Genomic DNA, 18,379 nt, shown 5'->3' with positions numbered 1-18,379 from the left:
TCATTGTTTCGCCTCTCAAACCGTCTATTCGCGACAACCATCACTCAACACTGGATGCCGCATTGCACTTCTTCCTATGAGCTTCATTGAGATCAAGCTACCTTCTGGCAAGTCCTATACCCAGCCGACAGGCCTCTTCATAAATAACAAATTTGTCGATGCCAAGTCTGCTCAGACCTTTGCAACGTTCGACCCTGCTACTGGCCGAGAGATTTGCCAAGTCGCCGCCGCACAAAAGGAAGATGTTGATGACGCTGTTGCAGCTGCTAAAGACTGTTTCGAGAATGTCATGGAGATGATGGACCCTTCAGAACGAGGTAGACTACTATACCGCTTCTCTGATGCAATTGAAGCAAACAAAGACATCCTCGCAGCTATCGAGTCTCTAGATGGCGGAAAGCCTTTGCACATCGTCCAATCTGATGATCTGACTGAAGTCCTTGGCGTCTTACGCTACTATGCTGGCTGGGCAGACAAGATTCACGGCAAGCATATGGACACGGGGCCCGGTAAGTTGACCTATACCGTGCACGAGCCAATTGGCGTATGCGGTCAAATCATTCCCTTCAACTTTCCACTCTCGATGCTGAGCTGGAAGCTTGCTCCTGCAATCGCTACAGGCAATACTGTTGTCTTGAAGGTGGCAGATCAAACGCCACTGTCTGCCTTGTACTTGTGCAACCTCATCAAAGACATCTTTCCGGCAGGAGCAATCAATGTACTCTCTGGACAAGGCGATCCAGCTGGTACAAGCCTAGTGGCACATCCGGATGTACGCAAGATTGCTTTTACTGGCTCAACAGCAGTAGGCCGCCAAGTCATGAAAGCATGTGCCGACTCACCAATCATCAAAAAAGTCACCCTTGAGCTCGGTGGCAAGTCACCTTTAATTGTTGCGAAGGATGCCAATCTAGAGCAAGCAGCCAAATGGGCTCATTCAGGCATGTTTTACAACAACGCGCAAGTGTGCTCGGCAACGACGAGGATCCTCGTGGATGAATCTGTTTACGATGCTTTCAGCAAGCTCTTTGTTGAGCAGACAAGCAAAGCTCGAGTTGGACAACCAAGTGACTTAGAGACTTTTCAGGGGCCCCAAATTTCTGCCAAGCAGCATGACAAGATTTTGGAGTATGTCGAAAGTGGCAAACAGGAAGGTGCGGATGTACTGCTAGATGGTGGCAAAAGCCAACAGACGGAAGGCTACTTTATCGATCCAGTCATCTTTGGTAACGTCAAGCCAGATATGCGCATCTCGCGTGAAGAAATATTTGGGCCTGTCGCCGTGCTCACTCCCTTTACGAGCATGGAAGAAGCTATCCAGATGGCCAACGACACGAGCTACGGACTCGGCGCCGCAATTTTCTCAGAAAGCATCCGCACAGCCAACAAGGTGGCTCGAAAGCTAAAGGCAGGTCAAGTGTGGATCAATTGCACCAACGTCTGTCCATGGCAAGTCCCGTTTGGTGGTTACAAGTCATCTGGTATTGGCCGAGAGCTCGGCGAATATGCACTCAGCAACTACACAGAAGTCAAGTCGGTCATTGTCTGGCTTGATGAAGATATTTAGTGTCATATAATGAATTATGCCTGTATGCTATGTCATGTATTGCTCGCAGTCGCCAAAAAGAATGTCGTTAAAGGTCCAAAGCCTACTTGAGTCCAAAGACTAGCTCGTGAAAGTCGAGTTCGCTGATGATGTTGTCTTGAGCGCTTGGGTTGTGAAATTGGACGGCACTGAGTGTACGGTCGACCGGGCGAGTGCCAAAGGCCACAATCTCGTCCTGTGCCTGTGCAAAAGAGGAGTCGACCAAAGTGATGCCATGTGCAGAGGCAGCGTGCTTGTGCGCAGCAGGCAAAGCCATAGCCATTGCTGAAGTAAACAGGCAAGCTGAAAATAGGCTAGTCGTTGCAATGATTTGCATAGTGATAGGCAGCGTCTTGGCAGTGAAGTTGAAAAGAGTGTGGTAGAGAACGTAAAAGAATGTTCTGCTAGCTTCTAGAGCTTCGAGAAGATTGCGTTTCTCAGAGTGTAGGTTGGATTTCTGCGATGAGGGGCGCAACCTTGAGTCTTTATGTCTGCTCCAGCCAGTCATACAGCCAAAGCGTGGCTTCTGCTGTGCTATTTCCTGAGTAAGGCGGCTGGTGGTGTACCTGAATTCGGCCATGCGCTGCGCCAATCAAAAGTCGCCATCTTTTCAGATGGGTTTTAAGTGTTGTGCGGCAGCTTGCAAAGACAAAGGCACCTGCCGCGCTAGGCAGTGGGCCTTCTTGAGACACTTGCATCTGTTCTTGAGACCCTAGTCAACGTTCTCTACCTGTCTGGTCTGTCTTGTCTGGCTGACGATTGCGGAAGCACAATGTTGTCCCGCTTCTTCTCCTCGCCATGACGAGCCGAAAGCATGCTGTGCAGTAGTCCACCTACCAGGGCAAGCATGATACCGCCTACTTGCGTTTGTGTCAGTTTGACTTGAAACAGTACTGAGCCGAGGATGATGACAAGCACCTGCTTGACATTTGCGGCAACAGTCATGGCAAGGGGCCCGACTTCGCGATTCGCGCTAAATGAGACCAGATTGAGCAGCATCGCTAATAGACCATTGCCAAACACAGAGCTGTAGAGATGGATTGAGGGTCTTGGAAGTCGAAGCATCTCTCCAGTCGCGTACGACATCAAAAATGACTGTGCACATGCAAAAAGGCTCAACCTCAAGAGCAAATCAGCCGCACCAATCTGCATATAGTGTTGTAATCGCCCTGTGAGGATCGTCTTCAAAGCTGCAAGAAGAGATCCGATGAGTGTAATGAGTATACTGATGCGGAGAAACTGTGGTAACTCAATGCGGTCCGTACTGGTAGCCAAGACGACCCCTGTCACGATTGGCACTAAACTGAGCCAGATTTTCAGCGAATGGCGCTCCCGGAAGAGTAAGGATGTCAACGACAGGACAAAAAAGGGTGATGTAGCTCTGACTGTTTGATGTATTGGGACTGGCACCATTTCGAGACTCAGATTAGATACCGCAATGTTGGCACTGTACAGGACAGAGAAGCCCATGACGAGGTACCACTCGTAGGCTGAAAGCTTTGTCAATTCAATACCGCCAGTCACCTTCATCAGTACGATGCAAATCACATTTGATACTGTATGACAGCCCGTCAGAAAGTAGGGAAGCGGGAATGAGCCTAGCAGTGCTTTATTGTAGAGCGTCAGACCCAGATTAGTGACTAGGTACAAGGCCAGATAGGCTCGTCCGCTCAGCTTCAAGGTTACTGCCATACTTTGGACTTGACTGATGCTAGATGCGAAAGCGCCTGGCCATATTACCGAATGACTGTCTTGTTTGATCTTGACAAAGCTCGCGTTTGAAGTAGTCTTTGAAGCCCCTGAGCGTCGCGCAAGACCGTGAGAAGGCCGAAAATTGTTGGCGCAACTCGCGACAGCGTCAGGCATACGGACCGCAAAACTCATTTCAGAGCGGCCTCGCTACCGCTAGCTCTTGTGAGACTGGTGCACGATGAGTAGGTCAGCAGAGAGCAAAGCGGCATTGGCGGAGCGACAGGAACGCCTCGAGTTGCGCAGAAAGGAGGTTGGCATCCAGATTGACCGCGTGACAGATGTCTCGAGCACTGATTTTCCTGGTCACAGTGCTGATGAGGACCATGCGTGGGACCTGGAGACATTCAAGAAAGGTCTGTTTGTGCAGATTGTCAAGCTTGACAAGGATATGCTAGAATTTGATCTGGTCGGCGTGGATGCGAGTATTGCGAATGCTATTCGTCGGATATTGATTGCTGAGGTACCGACCATGGCAATTGAGTATGTCTATGTCATGACCAATACCTCGGTCGTTCAAGACGAGGTGCTCTCACAACGGTTGGGTCTTGTGCCGCTGCTGATGCCCATTGACTCCTTCAAGGACTTTCAGCGGCCCAAGGAAGGCGAGCAAGCAGCGCCCACTGATGAAGACACTGCTGTCTTTGATCTTAGAGTTCGTTGCACACGAAATAAAGATGCGCCAAAGGGCTGCGAGGATCCGAAAGTACTCTACGTCAATGGCGACGTAACGAGCGGCCACATTCAGTTTCGCCCGATGGGTAGTCAAGCAGAAGTTTTGAAGGATATCGATACACTTGGACCCGTCAACAAGGACATCCTATTGACGAAATTACGACCTGGACAGGAAGTTGATCTTGAACTACATGCTGTGCGTGGCATTGGGCAAGACCATGCCAAATTCTCTCCAGTATCTCCTGCAAGCTATCGCATGATGCCAACCATTACGCTTCTCGAGCCCATCACAGGTGAGGATGCACATAAATTCCAGAAATGCTTCCCCAAAAGCGTCATTAAGGTCAAGAAGGATCCAACGACAGGCCTCGACACTGCTGTTGTGCGTCATCCCAGATACGATACAGTCTCGAGGGAATGCTTGCGACACCCAGAATTCAAGGACAAAGTACGTCTGGGACGGAAACGTGACCACTTTCTCTTCACGGTGGAGGGAACAGGCGTTTACGAGGTGGATGAGCTTGTGATCAAGTCGCTGCAAATTCTGAGGACTAAATGCCGTGTCATCAAGCAGGAAATTGAGAGACTACAAGGTGAAGGAGCCAGTAATGTCGCAGAGGAAGAGTCAAACACAGAGGCTGAAGGTGCAGACAAAATGACCGGTGTGGAGACGCAATGATGGCTCATGATTACGCACCTCGCTCGACCACCATCGGGCATCCATGCTAGCGCTTTGAGACCACACGGCAGCGGTATCAATCTCTGAGTCATCATATTAGCTTGACTGCAATCTATACACTGTCCGTCTATGCCTCCATGTACACACTTTTATAACAAAACCTCAGAAACACCTAAAGACAAAGGACTGTCGCTTTTTCAAAATCATACACATGCTCATGACGCAACCATCAAACAGGCGAAGGGCCTCCAGGTGGAGCGAACCGGACACTCTGAACAGAAGACCTGCGAGATGCTTGTTCTGCTGCAGCGCTCAAGCTTGCAGAATCACGCCTCGACGACCGTATCGCAGACACACTAGGTATCGATAGCCTCGGTAGCGCAATAGACGGCAATGACGATGAGTGTCGTGCTTGCCTTGACGGTGCTGGACTTTCTGAAGGTGTTGATAACGTCGCCAACTCTGCTGCAAATCTCTTCAAATCAGCCGATTTGAGTCCCGGCAAATCTGCGCCTTCCTGGAAGTTGTCGGGTGGCAAGGTCGTGCTGCGATTACCAAATGTTGGTATCGGTGCACCTTTTGCAAGAGGTAACGCAAGAGGCGCTGGAATGGGCTTGACGTAAACTTGTCGCTCAACATCAAAGTCTTCCGGTATCGGTTGATGCAGAAACTCATAGGCAGATAGTTGTGCCACTTCACGATCAATACGTGAGACACTCCCAAAAGAATGCTGACTCTTGCGGCGATCTGAGCATCCGCCTGCACTACCCGGGACGTCGCCACTTAGTTTCGCTTCTTCGTATGAGACTTGCTTTGACATGACGGGAGACCGAAGACTCGCAGGCACGTCTAGGCCTCCCGAGTGATTTGAGAATTTACGTTTGAAGCGCTTGAATCCGTTTTCGAGGCGAGACTTGAGGGGTAAGATGGCAGCGACGAGGAGAGCCATATTCCACTCAACAGCCGACCAGACATGCGCTATCGCCAGCTCATACGCAGGTGTGATGCGTGTTGACCGAATGACGCTGCGTAGTTTGAGAGCAGAAGCAATGATGATGAGAACAGCCAGGTTGAACATGCAGCAGAGTGCAAACTTTTGACGAAAGGACAAACCCGCCATCCACAGAAAGGGAATCGGCGCCACCACGAGGAATAGTTCACACAGGAATGTAAAGACATTGACAATAATGGACGCCTGTGTCGCGTTCAAACAGTTTGACCGGTCTGACAATGGATTCCAGAAATCGCTTACCGGGACGCATGAAATGGCAAGCACAAAGAAGTGGAGCACAAATTTGAAGATGGTGAAGCCTAGGACGAATTGCAGGAATCTCCAGTAGCGCGGGTGCATGGACTTGTCGCAAAGTTTGGTATAGAAGAGGACAATGGCAATCTTGGCCAGATCAAAGGCAATGGCATAGAAGAGTCTGTTGACGTAAGAATTGATTTGATAGTCGTGAAAGACGCTCATTGCAAGTTTGTTGGTCGTGCCAAGGCTGTAGGTCGAGATCCACACGACAGTTGAGATTGTCCAGAGCCAGCCAGCAAAAAGGGCGCACATGACGGTGTAGTCATCGACGCCATAGCGATGACCTTTCGCTCTTCTGTCGTATAACCGTAAACCGACAACGAATGTCGACAGAGCACTAAGAATAACAGAAACAGACAGATCGGTGATCTGGATGGAGTTGAGGACCATCAAGAGGGAAGAAAGATGCCTTTGTGGCGAGGACCCTGCTCTCGAGAACCAGATTACGCGTCGCACTCCTCGAGGTCAATTCCGTCCTCGACAAGTCGATACGCCCTGGCTTGCGGCGTATAGGCCGACAAGCACACTGATAGTGCGATGACCGAGGGTGTTGTAATGCCTGTCTTCGGTCAGCGCAGGCGCCTGTAGATCTAGAAGCTGTGTCGCGCGCGGGGTTTTTTTCCGCAGATGTTCTTTAAACGCTTAATTCGTTTGCGCGCGTCTCCTCTCTTGGCCCAGGTGCGCGATCCTGTGTGTGGTCGGTATCTTGTAGGAGCTGTAGTGGGTATGAAGGAAGATGGAAGTAGCTCGATGATGGTCGAGCGAGGCCAGGTCACCATGCTGCCCTTCCTGTGTGCCTTGTCGCCCTGTCAGCAGCTGATCTCTCCGGAGCGTGTGTGCCGGCGTGGTTGCTGTCGATCCCTTCCTCTCTTTTACCTTGGCCCGAGAGTCGTAAGCTTTGTCCTCGCCCTACCCAGGCTATCCTCCATCCCAACAAAGCTTGCGTAAAGGCACTCGCAGTGCTCGGGCATGGACCTGCGCTGTTAATGATCAGAGTAGCGAAGTAAGCATCAGGGGTCCCTTCCAACAAATAGATCTACATGTGGCCTTAGATAGTGATGTAGCAACTTGCACGACAAGGATCGGTCAGGGGCTCATCCAGATCTTGATATCATGGATTGGCTAACAAAGGCCAACTTACCAGTTACCATGAGTCTATGATTAAGCTCCCCCCGCCGCATGGCTTCCAGCTCGCAAAGTTGGGAGGCAGCCCGCCAGGCCCACGCTTTTCCTAGATTTCATCTTTTCCTCCCGCAGACTTCAACGAGATGGGCATTGCTCCTCCAAGCGAACATCACGCAGTTATCAAGAACCCTGCCTCAATCTGACAAACTTGCACTCGCCCATACATGTGAAGCAATGGTCTCTCTGGTAAATCTGATGAGGTTGAGTCCAGCAATGCGTCTGGTTGTTTATTGACCGAGAACTCTTGCTGAATGCTGACTACATGCTGAGATGTGAGGGTGCTGGGCAACAGGCCTCACGCGGACATCGAAGTCTCGATCTAGCGCTACATCGTTGACCTTGATTGTCTGAGCAGCATACGTGCCAGTCCATTCGAGCGTCTCTGTCTGAGTTTTGGCTTTTCAGTATATCTCTCATGCAAACTTTTGAGCATGAGGATAGCTAGACTGTCCCATGTCTGTAGCGATGGTGATTACGATCGTCAAGCAGTGTCTGTTTGGCTAGCCGAAGCTTGAGAAGCTGAATGTAGCAGAATGACCGGGTCGTTAATCATTGCCAAGCCTGCTAGACTACTTGGAGTCAGAGCATTTTCTCTTTGCAATAGATTGCTGGTTTAATTGAGCATGTGTTTGTCTCTGAAGTCTCGAGACCGTTCAGACTCCTGACAGATTCATTGTGGTCAATATTAGCTAGATTGGACCTTAAGATCCGCGAGGACATCTTGTGTCCTTCATATCTTTCCTTCGTTGGCTTCTATGGGAAATAACAGCTACGGTTGAATGGATGAAAGAAAGCCTGCTTATGTAAGCAAAATATGCGGTTGCGTTCATATACAAACTTATTGCCTCGCCAGCCATCCTCGCGCGCCCGCTTGGCTTAGTGGTACAGCATATCACTTGTAATGATAAGATCACTCGTTCGATTCGGGTAGTGGGCATCGATATTTTTTTTTGCAGCGCATTTGCTGCGTGGACTGACGCCTGCCGGTCAAACCAGCGACAGCGGCGCTTTCCCAACAATTGTGGGCGACAAGGCGACAGCCACATTAGCGAGGATAAAGCTTGTCAGCGACCAATATGCCGTGAAGCAGGTAGATGTATTAGCTTTTCGTAACGAGCCTAGGTAGGCGAAGTCATGTTTAAGCGAGATCAGTAAAGAAAAAGGAGTCTCGTTATGATGATGGAGCATGCTCATCCTCAAGTGACACCGACGTAAGAGCAGGAAGGTGCTCCAAGATGGCAGGTTGACGACCGTACAGACCCTGCAACCTCAAAGAATCGCGGAGACTATAAGGCTTGTGGCACGTGTCTTTGGCATGGCTGCATATGACGCATCCTGAGATGCAGTCGCGGTTGCACACACGGTCATGGACAGGCGCCATTGTCGATGATCACAGGCTGGCCAGTGGAGGCGTCTGACTTCTTAGAGGGAGCTGAAGAGAAGCATAGGCTAGGCACGACCGGGTGGAGGTTCAGGTGCGTCAAGGAGTGAGATTTTCGCCATAAAGACAAGACCACTCTATATAACCATACGTGCAAACCATTAAATACGCGTCAAGACTTGCCGAATAGACTGGACCGGCGTTTCGCCAGCTTCCCCATATCTTCTGGCTGTTGCTCAGGCGACGCACCACCTGGCAAGTCCTTCTTATTCAAACCAAATGAAAATGACTTTTTCCCACGAAACGAGCTGAATCTGCTCAAGCCAGACTTCTTCTCTGCCAGGACAGGTCTGACGGGCATAGTGGGTGATTTGAGTGCTATTGCTGCAGCTGGCCACTCTGGTTCATCCATCTCATCGAGCGGTGTTGATGTAATTTGTGTTTGTGTGTAGGGACCGTGATGATCTTCCTGAACAGCTGGCATGCCTCTTGCAAAACCATTCCTGGGCGATACAACACCTTCTGGTGCTGCAGGTGAGCTTGTAGAGATAGGCGTCAGTACAGCAGAAGCAGATCGTCTGAGTGGGCCAGAACCATGACTCGGCACAATCGGCATGGAAGGCGTTCTTTGCAGTGCCTTTTTCGCAGCAGAGGGCGGGCTGGGTATATCCACGGCAGCGACAGCCATGGTTGGGTCAGCTTCAGCGTCCGGCGGAGTAGGCGCTGCGTGTTTTGATGTTGCCGGCAACGTCAAACACGCACGCTCCAATAAATCCTCCTCTTCATCCACGGTTCTGTAAAACAAGACATAGGCGCAGGCAGTTCCTGAATCTTCACCGCCAATGAAGCGCATGACGACGCTTTCTGGGATACGTTCAACGTGTTCGTCATCATACAGGATCCAGCCAAGATGATCAGTGCGCACACAAGCAATATAGTGGCCATGGTAGGATGCTCCACCGAGATGAACCACGACTGCATACAATTCATAGAGCCGGTCCGGGTCTGCTGCGTCGTCTGTCGTGTTGCCTAGCCGAAGGGTGGTTTCATACCGTACGACATGTTGAAGTTTGACGTGGCGCTGTACCTCTTGCTCGTATTTGAAGCGCTTGAGATGTAGCGCAAGGACTTTTGGAAGCTTCCGAATCTTCATACGGCGTTCAGCCTCTTGTAGACCGTTGCAAGCCTCGCAAAAGAATTTGTTCTTTTCTCTGAGGAATTCTGATGCTGAGAAGGCGCGCATACAGGCAGAAACAGAGGTGTCTTCTTCAATATCGAGCGACAGGTCTAGGAATGACTCATCTCGCGAAGTAATATTTTCACACGTCAAGCAACGCACTTCAGAAGCGAGTGTGCCTTCGAAGATGCGGTGCACAAAGGTCGTATCTCTGAGCGCATTTTTCTTTGTGAGATGTGCATAGCCGTCGTGGACGCTGTTGAGGATATAGTTGAGGAACTCGTGTGCGTCGTGGTGAATGTTTTGTCGAAACATTTCATTCTCTCTGCGTAGCGTATCCATGAAGCTCTTTGGGGAGAGGATGCCTGTCCGTTGCTTTTGATCAGCAAGAGAGGTATAGACGTCTCGAAGGGATTCAAACAGCACTGCATCAGACCGTTCCCTCGCTTGAGGTGAGATGACTAGATGCGTCTCTAGCAGGCGCTTTTTGAAGGCATCCGTCGCCGTATCATCCGACGCCTTCATCTCTGCTCCGCGAAAGGCAACATCACTCTTTGCAACGGGTGGCTCTGGAAACATGGCGTGCTGCAATGGCGGCTCACCTTTTGGATAGTAACTGCGTTTTCTAAATTCCTCCTTCTCTTCCTCTTCTAGTGTCCAGGAACTCAAGCCCTTCTTCTTCTTGACGAGCTGCGGAGGCGGCGGCGGGGGTGTATTCACATCAGCAAAGGAACGTTGCGGATACGGTTCTGAGAAGATGGCCTCGAGCACCTCTTCTGTACACGGCGCGCTGAGCATGGCATTGCGAAAGGGCGGAGTATAGTAGAGTGCTTGTAAGACAGAGTTGGCATAGCACGTACTGCCAAAGTTCTCGAGACCCCAGTACTTGTCGCGTCCATCTTCGCAGAGTGTCAAGGGTATTGCGGGCGTGGGCGGCGCGACCACCACCTGGGCGGGTTTTTCCTTCTTGCTGCTATTGGCCTGGTGTTAGAGGAGAGGAGGAAGGGGCAGCAGCAGCATACCTTGCCGAAGCCAAACATGGTGAAGAGAGAGGGGGTGCGGTGGTGGTTCCAAATTGTGTGGAGTTTATGTTGGGACATGACACAGAAGAATGACTTTGTATGACTATGACCAGCTCTATCCCTCCAGGGCCATGGCGCCCGTGACAATCTCAACAAGGCCGTTGGTAATCACAGCCTGTCGTGTCCTGTTGTACTGAATGGTGAACTTTTCAATCATCTCTCCAGCATTCTTGGACGCATTGTCCATGGCATTACGCTTGGAAGACAGCTCGCAAGCATGTCCCTCTGCCAGCGCCCAGTAAATCGAGTTGGCAAATGTAAATTCAGACAAGTTGGCCATGACATCGTCTTCCATCTCATAGGCGGCAAAGTTGGGAGAGTTCTTAATAGATTCTTGCGTAAAGGCAGGAATGATCTTGGGCTCAAACGAAATGCCGGAGAGGTAGGTGTTGTAGATGATTTGGATGCTCTCGTACTCGATACCATTCTTGGTAATCAAGTCGGCAATGGCAGCGGCATCCTGGAACGTAGGCACCTCCTTGCCAATCTGGTTGAAGGTCATGATGATGTTTTCCGGCTTGAATCGCTGCAGCTGGGCCTTGCATTTGTCACCGAGCACAACGACATCGGCATCGGGGTTGGCCGTCAAGGCCTTGCGAGTAGCCTTGGACAATTGCGAGTGAATACCACCGCAAAGGCCCTTGTCACTCGATGCCACGATATACAGCGTCTTGCCTTTTCCGGCAACGGTCTCTGCATTTTTAAACAACTCCTCAGAAGTCTCGCCATACACCTTGGCTTGACCCATTGTACGGGTCGCTTTTGGCAACTTGGACGATGCCACCGTCTTCATGGTCTTTGTGATCTTTTCAATGTTTTTGATGGACTTGAGCCGCATTTCAATTTCGCGAAGGGTGGCCATGTTGCGAGCAGCCACAGGGGCCTGGCTCTTGAGCACAGTTCGGCTGATGTTAGCGGACACTAAGAGAGAGGGGGCATACGTGACGAGTCCTCGAGCGAGCATATTGGCTGATAGAGGTCGAGAGAGTCTTGCTGGTCGTTGAAAGTCGGAGGACTTCCGGTCGCAGGGTTAGGCATCTTCACAGAGTATACTATGGTCTACAGCTGCAGCGCGTCCAGACATGAGCATCACCTTCAAGCTCGGGACGCTCGCCATCCGCACGCTCGCAAAGCCCATCTCTGTTGCTCTCAAATCACAAGCTAAACAACATGCCACATTTCGAAAAGTGTGCATCAATCTCGCTCAAACCATGCATCGCTTTGACATCAATGTATGCTTCATCCATCTAAACCTGTCTGACTTCTGATTGCAGATGAGAATGAATTTGCTTGGTGAAAAAGGACTACAGCATGTTCGGCCGCTGAATGAAGCCAAGGCTATTGATTCAGGTGCCAATTTCATCAGTGAGACCTTTCTATTCAGTGTCGCAGGTGGCCTGATTGTCTTTGAGTCTTGGCGATCCCGAAAGAAGGAACAGAATAGACGAGAAGGTGTTGCTGATGCGATTGAAACATTACAAAAGGAAGTGGAAGACTTGCGGAGTGACTTGCAACGACGCAGGCTGCAGCAATATCATCATCCCATACGCATCACCGATCCACTGGCTCTGCGTGTCCTGCATCCCAACTTATCAGCGGAGATCATCAAAAAGACGGCAAGCGAGATACGGACAGGCTTGCGTTCAACAGACTACTAATGCTTATGACTAGTGCTTGTCTGTGTTTTCCATGGCAGCCACCTTTTCCTTCATGCTCTTAAACATTTCCTTGAGCTCTTCAGGAGTTTTTGTGCTTGGTGGTACCTGCTTGCCCTTCTTGACGGCCTCGCGTGCTGCAATACGCTCGACCCAAGCCTTGACGCCAGGGAACTCGCTCAGGTCAATATCGAGGTGCTCGGCATAGACAACCCAACACCATGCAGCGATATCAGCAATCGAGTACTTGTTGCCAACGAGGTAGTCTGTCTTGCTCAGCTGCCTCTCGAGCACGCCATAGAGACGTTTCGTCTCTTCAACGTAGCGGTTGATGGCATAATCAGACTTGACGGAGCACATCAATTTGAAGTGATTGGCTTGACCCTGCATAGGACCGATACCACCCTGCTTGAACATGATCCATGAGAGTGCCTGGTAGTACTCGTCTGATCCATGCTCGAAGGAAATCTTGTTGTCCTTGTCATACTTATCGCCGAGGTATAACAGAATAGCGCATGTCTCAAATACATTCAGTTTGCCGTCTGTGAGGGCAGGAATACGGCCGTTTGGGTTGATTTTCAAGAACCATTCCTCCTTTTGGATGTTCTTGGAGATGTCGATGGATTCAGCCTTGTATTGGAGGCCGAGTTCCTCGAGGGCAATGGAGGCCTGGTGTCCATTGGGTGTGCCAAAGGTGTAGAGAGTCAAGTCTGACATGCTGCGGATGTGTCTTGAGTGTTGGACAAGTCTAGCGAAGGAACGGGTGTGTTGTCTGAGCATGTTGAAGTAGTTCTATGACGACGATTTAGATCATGACGAATCAGCCGACCATACGTGTACAAGATGCGGAGCAAGCACTGACAGAGAGTGGCCACTGGCCTTAGACGCGTGTCGTCAGATTGTGCACACATTTGAGACCTTCCGGAAGATGTTGCATCCGGTGGACCGTGGGCATAGGGCACCGTATTGTGAACAGATGCACCCCTTAATGTCATGTTTATGCTCCTTATATGTCTACTTCATAAAGCCGGTCATCCTTCGGACGTACTTGTATATGACACAAATGAGCTATCAATTTGACATCAAGCATCTTATCTTGGGTTGAGACGCTAAGAGTAAGCTTCTTGACCATAATTGATCTGATAACTGCTTCTCACCTGCAGCTGTCACCACCATGAGCTACACACCGCCAGACCTCAAGACCTTCGCTGGTGCATTTCCACCCACTAGAAAGCCTCTTCATGGACGCACCGTCACGCTTCAACCCATTCAAGAATCTCACTTTGCTGAACTATACGCTTGTCTAGATGTCGCCAACTTTCACACATCGCCCATTTGGCGCTATGTTCCTTATGAACCAGTCGACAGCTACGCTGACTGGGTCAAGCTTGCCACGCAGCTGATTCACGCCGAGCCAAATTGTTACTACACAGTCTTGCTAAATCATGCCAAGCCCGTTGGCATGGCAGCTCTGATTGAAGTGCAGCCCAAGATTGGCAATGCTGAAGTCGGTGCCCTCTTATTCTCTCCAGCCATGCAACGCACAACAGCAAGCACGGAGACTGTGTATCTACTGCTCAAGCATGCATTTGAGGATCTCGGTAATCGACGTGTTGCTTGGAAATGCCACAGTGAGAATGAAGCGAGCAAGCAAGCAGCAGCCAGGTTTGGCTTTCAGGCGGAAGGCGTTTGGCGAAATCACTATCTCGTTCATGGCAAGAATCGAGATTCTGCTTGGTTTAGCATGATTGATACGGAGTGGCTGCAACGGAAGCGTGCATTCGAGTCGTGGCTCGAGCCGGATAACTTTGAGGATGGCAAGCAGAAGAGGCGTCTGCAGGATGTCTAGGTCACCTCATGAAGTGTAGACTGTGTAGAGTAGAGAGTGCTTGGTGCCAGTCCTGCCAACTTTTGCTGGCGACGTCATTCCATGGAGAACAAGACAACAAGACCAACACTCCGTCCCTCGCCTTCGTCCATCCTCACATGTCTGACCAAGACGCAAGGTCAGCATCCGGTGCAAGGCCCTCGACAGATTCACTCAGGGCCTATCAAGCGCAACCCGCCATCAGCGAGCGCACCCGTCTCATCAGCTCCGATGACGATGCCGTCGCCGTTACACCCTACAACCTCCTCATTGTGCGCTCCTTGCGTCGCATGACAGTCTTCCTCTTACTGATCAGCTTCCTATGGTGGGTCTTTACCCTTGTCCTCGTTTTTGTCTCGGTTTCCAACAAGATTCACTCGCGTGGCTCAGGCTTCACTCAGTTGTCCTTTGCAACCATCAGCGTCTTTATGCTCCTCTTTAACCTCATGTTCTTCTCTACCCCGAGCAAAGCAGATCGCATTGTTGCATTGAGCATGAGTGTCTTTCTGCTTGTTGAATTCGTCATGATTATGGCAATTGGACGTCTTCGCACAGACGAAGGTTGGATCGGTATTGCTTCCGTCATCTGGGCCATGCTTATGGGATTCTTTGTGGTCATGACGGATCGTGTCGTGGAGTATGGCAAGGAAGAAGAGGAAGAACGTCTCCTTGGTCATGTCCAAACCAGGCGCACCCTCGGCGAGTGGTGTAAAGTGTTTGTGTCACTCTTTGGCAACACGATTCTACTGCTGGTTGTGATTTTGACGTGGATGACATTGGTGCTTCGTGCGCATGATGCAACACTGCCTGCACCAGGTAAAAAGGAGTGGGTCGATGGCGATGCGTATCAAGTCCACATCGATTGCATTGGCAACAAGACCCATCTTCCCATTGTCTTGCTGGAAGGCGGTGAAAACAGTGTTGAGTACGGCTTGCTCACTTGGGCACTGCAAGCGCAAGAACAGTACAGCCTCGGACAGGTCTGCTATTGGGATCGTCCCGGCTATGGCTGGTCTGACAATGCACCTTCGCCCAGCTCTGCAGGCACCATTGTCGATGCTCTCTCGGAAGCCTTGATTGAAGCTGAAATTTCTGGCCCCTATGTCGTTGCCGCACACGGTATCGGTGGCATCTACTCTCGCATCTTCGCAAGCAGGCACGTCAAGGAAATCAAGGGTCTTTTGCTGATTGACACATTGCATGAGGATCTCCTCAACACTGTTGGCAATGCAAAAAACTCATTCTTCCTCTTCACCCGCGGTTTCTTGTCGCCTCTTGGTATTGATCGATTGATCTTATGGGTCTTTGGCGGTCGTTCGCGTGAAGATCGAACGTTTGGCAAGACTGCCTACCGTGGTGGTCGATGGACGCGTGCTCGACTACAGGAATCCTTGGCCATGCCACTCACCCACAATGAAATCATTGCAGCGCGTGCCATCCTGCCGGAATCTGTGCCCATCACGGTCATTGCAGCAGGAAAAGAGATTCGTCGCAGCAAGAAGTGGGAGGAGAAACAGACGGATTTGAGCAGGTTGAGTAAAAAGGGCAAGTTGGTGGTCGTGCCGCATGCGGATCACAGTGATGTGCTGAAGCGTCCTGAGGGAACAGAGATTCTGCGTAAGGAGCTTGCCAATCTTGTCAAATCCAAGTAGTAACTTGATAGTTTTATATTCTTGTGACTGTGTAGTAACCTTTTTGTCAATCCAAAGCTACGACTATAACGACATGTCGACTGAGGTAGACTACAAAGATGGCGTCGCTTACTGGTCGCGTCAATCAGGCGATGTGAATGGTATGCTAGGTGGGTATGGCCCAGGCTCACGCGTACCTCGGATGGACATCCAACACTCTGAGCGCCTCCTGAAAGGTCTACTACCATTGACTGTGGATGGCGCGGCGGTCAATGAAGGAGAGCTCATCATGGCAGATTGTGGATGCGGCATTGGTCGCATCACGCTCGACTTGCTTTCGCGGTATGCCAAGCAAGTAGACCTCATTGAACCATGCATTCCATTCACGACACAAATGAAGGAAGGTGAAGCCTTTGCGCCACTCAGAGAAGCCGGCAAGGTTGGAGAGATCCTCACCCTCGGCTTGCAAGATTGGGAGCCGGAGCAGGGACGCTATCACATCATTTGGAATCAATGGTGTCTGGGCCAGCTATCGTACGATGATTTGGTGGCATACTTGAGGCGCTGCAAGGCGAGTATACGGCCAGGTGGCTATGTCATTGTCAAAGAAAACCTCAGCGGCTCGACGGTTGATCTGTTCGATGAGCAAGACTCGAGCTGGACACGCTCACAAGAGAATTGGTTGCGGAGCTTCAAGGATGCCGGGCTGACGGTCCATGCAAGCAGCCTACAACATGGCTTCCCACAAGAACTCTTCAAAGTCAAAGCCTTTGTACTACGCTAAATCACATATCAACCGACGCTCACGCTAAAAGCAAACTCCACTTCTTCTCCTGCATCACTACCTCCCATCGTCGCCTACCGAGATCCTTCTCCAGGATAGATCCACCTTCTCGTGCGCGACATGCACGTTCTGCTTCTCGCCAACCCGTCCAGACTTCTTGCAGTAACTCCAAGCATCGCTGCTGATTGCCGAATCCCATGTGTTTGGCGATCCGCTCATACCTGCTATGCACAACTTTTTGCTGCATGGAGTAAATGCTGACACTGCCAAGGATGAATAGCGGCCATGGCAATCCATATTCCTGCGACGACGGCGTTGGAATCAGGGGTAACAGTGAAATTGCTTGAGATAACAAGCTTTGCACCGTCAAGCTGTAGCAGGGTGTATGCAAAATGCGATAGTGCAAATAGATGCGTGCAGATAAACGAAAGAGCTCATGCAACGCTTCTCCTGGCGTTGCTGGTTTGCCTGCCGGTGCGAGAGCGTCCAGCTTTGCAATATAATAGTCCTCCAGCTGCTTCAACTCTTTCGGTGTTTCCTGTATACGCTGACAGACATTCGCAAGGTTAGGGAGTGTATCTGTACTGCAAAAGTCATCATACCGTCGAGTCATTTCAGCAATGATGCCGAGAATCTCCTCTGAACATCCCATAAGATCGCTCATCCCGTACGCTGCTTCCTGAGTCACTTGCTTGCCATCCGGTGAATGCTGTATGTTTCGCTGCGGATTCTGCGTAGCATCAATCAGCGCTTCCCAGTACGCTGCACTGCCAATCTTTTTCGAATCACTCGTTGTGGCTGCTAAGATATCAAGCCATGCGAGATGCTGTACATAGAATCGCCAATGCGTATTCGGCGTTGTACCATATCCTCCATTCGTCGGTAACTGCAACAATCGTTTCGGTCCACCGAGTGCATTCACAATGCCTCGGGCAGCAGTCAGGTGGATACGCCAATGCGAGACGGATCCGTGGTGGAGCTGATAACTCACTTGTCCAAGAATCGCAGCAAGTGTGATTTCACTCAGACACAGCACTGGGTCCTGCAGTCGTTCTTGTAGGAGTGTATGGACTTGACTTAGATGCTGAAAGGTTGAGGAGGTGAGGGGATGGTTAGGATGGGTATTCGCGAGATTAGCACTTGCAATGGCCAAGATATTGGACATGATGAGTGGCGACTCAAATGCTAGCTGCGGCAGGATATGTCGAAATGGATTTCTTTCAGAGTCCGTGACGACGGTAATGACAGAGACATGGTTGACGTAGTACTCGAAAAGCTTGCGATTGTCGGCCGTCATGAGCAGCGCTGGCAATGGCGTCGGTAGCGATATTGGAGACAATGTTCGCACAGGCTGCACATCTTCTAGGCGTTCCTTCTTGGGTGGTCTTGTAGCTATGATCGTATCATGCCTCTCCTGACGCTTCCGCTTGCGTATCGCGTCGTGTGTGCAGTCGACAAATTCGATGGATCCCAGACGCACGGTCTTGCAGGGGGTTGCAGGGTCGCCGAATGTCTTTTGACCCTTGAGGCGACCGCGTGAGGCGAGGCCTTGGTCCCATTTGAGCTGCATGGAGGGCAACTGCCTCTTTGGTGTGGTGGGATGCGATCGTGCGGAGGTTT

The 18,379-nt window shown here is 50.7% G+C and overlaps 12 protein-coding genes and 1 non-coding gene across 13 annotated transcripts; 6 read left to right on the top strand and 7 right to left on the bottom strand.

Moving 5' to 3' along the window:
• Window positions 1–29: 29 nt before the first annotated feature.
• Window positions 30–2,009, top strand: BCR37DRAFT_381061 (aldehyde dehydrogenase domain-containing protein). Its single transcript, XM_040869606.1, has one exon. It carries the CDS (start codon window positions 77–79, stop codon window positions 1,565–1,567), a length of 1,491 nt encoding a protein of 496 aa, XP_040724282.1. The 5' UTR covers window positions 30–76; the 3' UTR covers window positions 1,568–2,009.
• On the bottom strand, window positions 1,650–2,165 carry BCR37DRAFT_388123 (uncharacterized protein; the record flags this gene model as incomplete). Its single annotated transcript, XM_040870592.1, has 1 exon — window positions 1,650–2,165. One exon carries the CDS (start codon window positions 2,163–2,165, stop codon window positions 1,650–1,652), a length of 516 nt encoding a protein of 171 aa, XP_040724281.1.
• A 188-nt stretch (window positions 2,166–2,353) lies between these two features.
• BCR37DRAFT_334637 (uncharacterized protein) lies at window positions 2,354–3,244 on the bottom strand (the record flags this gene model as incomplete). Its single annotated transcript, XM_040867149.1, has 1 exon — window positions 2,354–3,244. A coding segment is annotated over one exon (891 nt), but the record flags the coding sequence as incomplete, so codon positions are not given.
• A 204-nt stretch (window positions 3,245–3,448) lies between these two features.
• BCR37DRAFT_381059 (DNA-directed RNA polymerases I and III subunit RPAC1) lies at window positions 3,449–5,148 on the top strand. The gene has a single exon (XM_040869605.1). It carries the CDS (start codon window positions 3,516–3,518, stop codon window positions 4,686–4,688), a length of 1,173 nt encoding a protein of 390 aa, XP_040724279.1. The 5' UTR covers window positions 3,449–3,515; the 3' UTR covers window positions 4,689–5,148.
• BCR37DRAFT_67204 (uncharacterized protein) lies at window positions 4,706–6,505 on the bottom strand. Its single transcript, XM_040872433.1, has one exon. It carries the CDS (start codon window positions 6,385–6,387, stop codon window positions 4,918–4,920), a length of 1,470 nt encoding a protein of 489 aa, XP_040724278.1. The 5' UTR covers window positions 6,388–6,505; the 3' UTR covers window positions 4,706–4,917.
• A 1,542-nt stretch (window positions 6,506–8,047) lies between these two features.
• BCR37DRAFT_t30 lies at window positions 8,048–8,119 on the top strand. Its single transcript has one exon. It is a non-coding gene; the product is annotated as a tRNA-Thr (tRNA).
• Window positions 8,120–8,481: 362 nt separating this feature from the next.
• On the bottom strand, window positions 8,482–10,939 carry BCR37DRAFT_67200 (uncharacterized protein). The gene is made up of 2 exons (XM_040872432.1): window positions 10,763–10,939; window positions 8,482–10,721 (listed from the first exon to the last, which is right to left on the bottom strand). Exons 1-2 carry the CDS (start codon window positions 10,838–10,840, stop codon window positions 8,736–8,738), a joined length of 2,064 nt encoding a protein of 687 aa, XP_040724277.1. The 5' UTR covers window positions 10,841–10,939; the 3' UTR covers window positions 8,482–8,735.
• BCR37DRAFT_66347 (ATPase, F1 complex, gamma subunit domain-containing protein) lies at window positions 10,809–12,137 on the bottom strand. The gene is made up of 2 exons (XM_040872426.1): window positions 11,764–12,137; window positions 10,809–11,727 (listed from the first exon to the last, which is right to left on the bottom strand). Exons 1-2 carry the CDS (start codon window positions 11,784–11,786, stop codon window positions 10,878–10,880), a joined length of 873 nt encoding a protein of 290 aa, XP_040724276.1. The 5' UTR covers window positions 11,787–12,137; the 3' UTR covers window positions 10,809–10,877.
• On the top strand, window positions 11,914–12,336 carry BCR37DRAFT_334389 (optic atrophy 3-like protein; the record flags this gene model as incomplete). The annotated part of the gene is made up of 2 exons (XM_040867141.1): window positions 11,914–12,054; window positions 12,097–12,336. Coding segments are annotated over 2 exons (381 nt in total), but the record flags the coding sequence as incomplete, so codon positions are not given.
• Window positions 12,337–12,489: 153 nt separating this feature from the next.
• BCR37DRAFT_403064 (glutathione S-transferase) lies at window positions 12,490–13,194 on the bottom strand (the record flags this gene model as incomplete). Its single annotated transcript, XM_040871965.1, has 1 exon — window positions 12,490–13,194. The coding sequence occupies one exon, from the start codon at window positions 13,192–13,194 to the stop codon at window positions 12,490–12,492; it is 705 nt and encodes a 234-aa protein (XP_040724274.1).
• Window positions 13,195–13,617: 423 nt separating this feature from the next.
• BCR37DRAFT_404863 (GNAT family acetyltransferase) lies at window positions 13,618–14,326 on the top strand (the record flags this gene model as incomplete). The annotated part of the gene is made up of 1 exon (XM_040872066.1): window positions 13,618–14,326. Exon 1 carries the CDS (start codon window positions 13,652–13,654, stop codon window positions 14,324–14,326), a length of 675 nt encoding a protein of 224 aa, XP_040724273.1. The 5' UTR covers window positions 13,618–13,651.
• Window positions 14,327–14,463: 137 nt separating this feature from the next.
• BCR37DRAFT_393749 (AdoMet dependent proline di-methyltransferase-domain-containing protein) lies at window positions 14,464–16,759 on the top strand (the record flags this gene model as incomplete). The annotated part of the gene is made up of 2 exons (XM_040871353.1): window positions 14,464–15,995; window positions 16,054–16,759. 2 exons carry the CDS (start codon window positions 14,464–14,466, stop codon window positions 16,757–16,759), a joined length of 2,238 nt encoding a protein of 745 aa, XP_040724272.1.
• A 24-nt stretch (window positions 16,760–16,783) lies between these two features.
• BCR37DRAFT_393748 (fungal-specific transcription factor domain-containing protein) lies at window positions 16,784–18,329 on the bottom strand (the record flags this gene model as incomplete). The annotated part of the gene is made up of 2 exons (XM_040871352.1): window positions 16,784–16,794; window positions 16,838–18,329. 2 exons carry the CDS (start codon window positions 18,327–18,329, stop codon window positions 16,784–16,786), a joined length of 1,503 nt encoding a protein of 500 aa, XP_040724271.1.
• Between the last annotated feature and the right edge of the window lie 50 nt (window positions 18,330–18,379).

This window comes from Protomyces lactucae-debilis (assembly GCF_002105105.1).
Source record: "Protomyces lactucae-debilis strain 12-1054 chromosome Unknown BCR37scaffold_13, whole genome shotgun sequence".
In the NCBI taxonomy this organism is placed as follows: Eukaryota; Fungi; Ascomycota; class Taphrinomycetes; order Taphrinales; family Protomycetaceae; genus Protomyces; species Protomyces lactucae-debilis.
The sequence above is the reverse complement of the archived record's forward strand: the minus strand, read 5'-3'. Positions and strand labels throughout refer to the sequence as shown.

Excerpts from the sequence above, each read along its gene's own strand:
- BCR37DRAFT_381061 (XM_040869606.1), top strand. The coding sequence starts at position 77 with ATGAGCTTCATTGAGATCAAGCTACCTTCTGGCAAGTCCTATACCCAG.
- BCR37DRAFT_381059 (XM_040869605.1), top strand. The coding sequence starts at position 3,516 with ATGAGTAGGTCAGCAGAGAGCAAAGCGGCATTGGCGGAGCGACAGGAA.
- BCR37DRAFT_67204 (XM_040872433.1), bottom strand. The coding sequence starts at position 6,387 with ATGGTCCTCAACTCCATCCAGATCACCGATCTGTCTGTTTCTGTTATT.
- BCR37DRAFT_67200 (XM_040872432.1), bottom strand. The coding sequence starts at position 10,840 with ATGTCCCAACATAAACTCCACACAATTTGGAACCACCACCGCACCCCC. Across the intron at positions 10,722-10,762 it reads CCATGTTTGGCTTCGGCAAG|GCCAATAGCAGCAAGAAGGA; the intron begins GTATGCTGCTGC and ends CTCTAACACCAG.
- BCR37DRAFT_66347 (XM_040872426.1), bottom strand. The coding sequence starts at position 11,786 with ATGCTCGCTCGAGGACTCGTCAC. Across the intron at positions 11,728-11,763 it reads CTCGCTCGAGGACTCGTCAC|CCGAACTGTGCTCAAGAGCC; the intron begins GTATGCCCCCTC and ends CGCTAACATCAG.